At 36.7% G+C, this 5,092-nt stretch overlaps 1 protein-coding gene across 1 annotated transcript in view; it reads left to right on the top strand.

Annotated features, from left to right (window-relative positions):
- The first annotated feature begins 2,571 nt into the window (after positions 1-2,571).
- Positions 2,572-5,092, top strand: part of LOC107729909 (uncharacterized) — a 35,327-nt gene continuing 32,806 nt past the window's right edge. Inside the window, exon 1 of the mRNA XM_016540645.1 lies at positions 2,572-2,692. Within this exon, the coding sequence (XP_016396131.1) occupies positions 2,572-2,692 (121 nt within the window). The remainder of the gene's footprint in view (positions 2,693-5,092) is intronic.

The following is a 5,092-nucleotide window of genomic DNA, read 5'->3' as shown; positions in this document are numbered from 1 at the left end:
CAGTGATACATGACATGGTGACAAATGACTGAATGAATAATACTTAAAGTAGGTTAAGATGAATTTTAAAATTGTGCCCCCTAAAAGCACAAGTGGCCCCTGTCTGGTCCCCCCAGTTACTGTGGTCTAGAACCACCCCTGGTCCTATAGACAGACTTTAGCTCTTGCGGCGCGGCGCGACACGACAACTGTCGCGTCCGGTGTAAAACGTTGATATGCGATCCGCCAATAAATCCACAGAAGAAGAAAAAGACGACGACAGCTGCATTCCAGTCCATTTTTTATGCCCTCTAAGGGACCTTATGGGCACTCCAGCTGGTAATTATGTGACTGTGTTGGTGATGGTGGAATGATGAACACTGTGAGTCGGGGTGGGTGGTCACTCAAGGCTGCTTTTTATTGTCCTGGCAGACGCAACTGGGACAAACAGGACCATAGGTTGGTTAAATTGCAGCTCAATGATGACGCATGACAGTCTTAAATGAAATAAACAGAGGTTCAGAGTTTACAAGCAGGCTAATACACACACTCTTCATTTTATCGTCACAAATAACACATATTTGACTCTTCTAACAGGACTAGAAGCTGACAGACAAAAATAATAATCTTTTGTGTAAGTTCAGCTTTGTGCTCGAAAACAATCCAAACTCAGTTAATAAGACAGAGCGATCATCAATGCAGCTTACCAGCAGGGAGGCTTCATGATACTGCTGCCAATTACATACCCAGCTAACAATCTTTGGTTCCCAGAACGTTAGTTTTTGGTTCCCAGAACGTTATTTTTTATGGTTTGTTTTTGGTTAGCCAGGAAAGTTTTCTTAGCATTCCCAGAACATTATTCTAACGTTCCCATAATGTTATTCTAACATTAATCTAATGTTCCCATGATATAACGTTCCCCTACCGTTCGTTTTTGGTTCCCAGAACGTTATAACATTCCCCTAACCTCTTTACTGTGATCTGATCACCCCACTGTACGTCAGTAATCATCCAGCACACTCGTGACCCAGTATAGTATAAGCGGCATGGAAATTATCTGTATGGACGCCTAATCAGTATTATAAAAACCACATCTTGTTTTTATCTATTGTTTAAGTAATAAAAATAATCTGAGCACATCAACTATCATATGTAAGATTAAATAAGATTAAATCTGTCCATTAATATGTAAGACTACGGAGTACCCAGAAACTATTGGATTTTGACTAATTAGATTTGGTACCAACAAGGAGAACTTCTGTTTTGTCAATATTCAGCTTGAGAAAGTTACGCAAAAACCAGGATTTAATATTTTCTAAGCAACCCAAAAGAGAGGAAGAAAGAGGGGTAGAATTTGGCTTAGAAGACAAATAAAGCTGGGTGTCATCGGCATAGCAATGAAAACTGATGCCATATTTCCTAAAAATGTAACCAAGGGGTAGTAAATAAATAATAAATAAAAAAGGGCCCAAAACAGAGCCTTGAGGAACACCAGCTGTAACAGGTAAAACGTATGATCTGAAATTTTTAAGTTGAACAAATTGAGTGTGCCCAGAGAGATAAGATCTGAACCAACTAAGAGGGACACCAGTAATACCTATAGAGAGTAGTCTATCTAAAAGAACTTGATGAGAAATAGTATCAAAGGCCGCGGTTAAATCGAGTAGAACAAGTATAGTTAAAAGTCCAGAATAGGCTGACATCAGCAGATCATTAACAACTTTTACCATGGCAGTCTCTGTACTATGCAAAGGGCGGAAACCGGATTGGAATTTTTCAAACAGGCTATTTTTTTAAAAGATGGGAATGAACCTGAGATGCAACAAATTTTTGAGAGAAAGGGCAAATTGGAAATTGGGCAAAAGTTAGCAAAATTATTAGGGTCAGCTCCCGGTTTCTTAAGTCTTGGAGTGATTACAGCAACCTTAAAAGATGAAGGAACCACTCCAGAGGTGAGAGACGAGTGTATAAAATCGGTTACTATACCAGATAGAGAAAATAAACAGACTTTGACCAGGTGAGTGGGGAGTGGATCTAACTGACAAGTGAAAGACTTAGATTGTTTGATAAGACCTGATATTTCATCAATAGTTGGAAGTTTAAAACTGTAAAATAGAAACAGAAGAGAATCACTGGAAGGTAAATACAACAGATCAGATGCCACATTATTTTGAGAAGTTAATTGTTGATGAATATTTCCAGTTTTAGTATTAAAAAAGGTCATTAATTTATCGCATAGATCACTAGAATATAGATGAGAAGGAAGGGTATCAGGAGGCTATAGGATATTATTTAAACAAGGACCTTGTATTCCCTTCATCTAACCCAGTTATATTAGATTAGTAATCAGATTTAGCGGTTAGAAGAGCATTCTTGTAAGAGAGCATATCATCTGTGTACATATCTTTATGAACATTAAGTCAATAATGTTATCGTGGCCGTCCACTACGCCACTGGTCCCGGGACAGGCGCATCTAGCCGTGCCAGGCTGTGTGGCAGCTCCCCCTGCCATGAAAAGATTTTACTCCCTCTCTGTGAAGATCAGTGGGTGCAGCTCAAAAACGGATCGCTGACGAGCAATCAGAGTCAATAATGTTATCGTGGCCGTCCACTACGCCACTGGTCCCGGGACAGGCGCATCTAGCCGTGCCAGACTGTGTGGCAGCTCCCCCTGCCATGAAAAGATTTTACTCCCTCTCTGTGAAGATCAGTGGTGCAGCTCAAAAACGGATCGCTGACGAGCAATCAGAGAAGGAAGGACTTTAATAAATGCATTGATCACCTATATTCACATCAATATGAAAAGCGCACTTACAGTCAGTATTTTCTTATTCGCGGTGGGTAAGTTTATTATTATTATTATTAAGCTTATTATTAGAATTTAACAAGGCTAACTTTGTGTTTCGTTATTCTACAAACCGAAAATGCGCATTTTCTTTTTCTATTTGTTTGTTGAACGATCATTTTTAGTAAATTATAATGACTACATAATATTTTAGTTATGATATTTTAGTTATATTATGATATTGGAGTAATGAATACACTCTAAATAAATAAATAAACGTCACCATTTTGGTGTCAGCATGAAATGAAATATAGAAAAATAAATGTAAAATAGGTCTACATAGAAACATGTTAAATGCAAGTATCTACGTTCATATTTCAAACTAACTTTTGTGAAACTGATTGACAGGTTTCCCTGTAAGGCATCGGAAATTCAAATGCTAAATGAATTGCGATTCAATTTGAGTTTTGGCAGGTTACATGTGCAACGCAGAGAGAGTTAAAAAAGCAGACGCAGTAATTATTATTGGTATTTAATTATGACAGGCTCATAACTCGTAGGATATTGGAAATAGGCTACAGTTGCAAATGGGCTTTGCATTTTCATTTGGAATTTGGCAGTAACTGTGCGTTCGCGAAAGTGAAAACGCAAACGGTAATACAAGATTTGCAATTGCGTTTGGATTATGTCACAATTTATGTGTCCACATATGCAAACCGCAATTTAAAATTCCTTTTCAAAATAGTCTGGAATATCCTTCCATAGAATTGAGATATCGTGTTGTGAAGAGACAAGGGATTAGGGCTTATGAAAGTATGACTAATTGGGCTGGACAGTAACACCATGTCTGTACTGGACGCAACCAGCATGACGCAATGCTACAAAAGACAATAAACCCCTTATCTACAGTGGATGCAGTGTGGCACAGTGTGTCATCCGGGTGAAAAAGTAGGCCTACTCAAAAATTATACTTAAAGCTGCAGTCCATAACTTTGTGTTCAAAATTTACAAGATTTCTATAATAATAACGAGTACATCAACCCATTTTCCAAACCATGTTTTTGGCTTATCCTGAATCACTACACTACACCTATAAAACGTTTTTATAGTCTGACTATTTTAGACTGGTTCTGGAGTTGCTCAGTACCTGCATGACTAGTCATAGACATAAACAGAGAGAAATAGCTTCAGCTACAGTGTTCTTCCGCAAGAGGAATGCAGTTCTGTTTATTAACTGCTAGAGCGCCAAAAGTTACAGACTGCAGCTTTAAGTGAAGTGCAATTATCAAAAATGAGAAAGGAGATTCTTGTTTCATCATATTGAATCATCTTTTCAATGCAAAGTGAAATTGGTTAACCCATTTGTGCCCAAATTTTTCTGAATGGTTTCATGCATATAGTCATGTTAATAGTGTCCTATGTGAACATGTTCTGCATTTATTTTCCCCAGGTTTTAGTTTCTTTTTTTCTTGAAAATCGTATTTGAATGTGCGGTTGCCGGTGGGCAAATATGTTGTATGCACCCCTTCAAAATGTCAAATTTGAATAGGAGGAGAGCATTTGGCATCTAACCTGAAAGAAAATTGTTTGGTTACAAACATTCTGCAAAATATCTTCTTTTGTGCTCAACAGAAGAAAGAATCTCATAGGTTTGCAACTTGAGGGTGACTAAATGATGACACAATTTCCATTTTTGGGTGAACCTTCCCTTACGTAAGCAGTTTTAGTATAAGTAGCCTACAAGGAGTACTGCAGTGAAGATACAAGTAGTTTTATACATTTACATAAACATATTTGCATACTACTTTGTGATGTAAATATGTAAAATATCACATATTTTATGAAGGCACATATTGATTAGGTCAAACGGATTAACCCTGAGAAAAGTCCTTGATATTAATGAAATTAATGATATTCGTTTTAAAATATATGATTATTTAAATAATTATTATGTGTAGGCTACACCCATGATTGTTTGTTTATTATTGAATTATTATTATTACTTATTATTGAACATGCAGATATTTTCATTCTTAGAGGTGTGTAAGTTAAATGAAAATAAATAAATACAAATAAACAGAATGAAGAAAATATTTTTGGCATCTAACTCAAAATAACTGCTTTCAACAGATCAATCTTTATTCATAAACAAATTTATTATAAATAAAAGTCGAAGAACATTCGATGCAAACCCCCCAAAATGTTGCATCTAGCTTATAATCTCTTGAATATGAAAACACAACAAATCCATTTGTCTTAAAGTGTTGGAACATAGTGCAGAACAAAGTGCAGCCATTAAGTTGCCCCAACAGGGTATCGTGTATCAAA

This window comes from Sinocyclocheilus rhinocerous, unplaced genomic scaffold (genome assembly GCF_001515625.1).
Source record: "Sinocyclocheilus rhinocerous isolate Xijiao unplaced genomic scaffold, SAMN03320098_v1.1 scaffold1239, whole genome shotgun sequence".
In the NCBI taxonomy this organism is placed as follows: domain Eukaryota; kingdom Metazoa; phylum Chordata; class Actinopteri; order Cypriniformes; family Cyprinidae; genus Sinocyclocheilus; species Sinocyclocheilus rhinocerous.
This window is presented reverse-complemented; position numbering and strand designations above follow the sequence as displayed.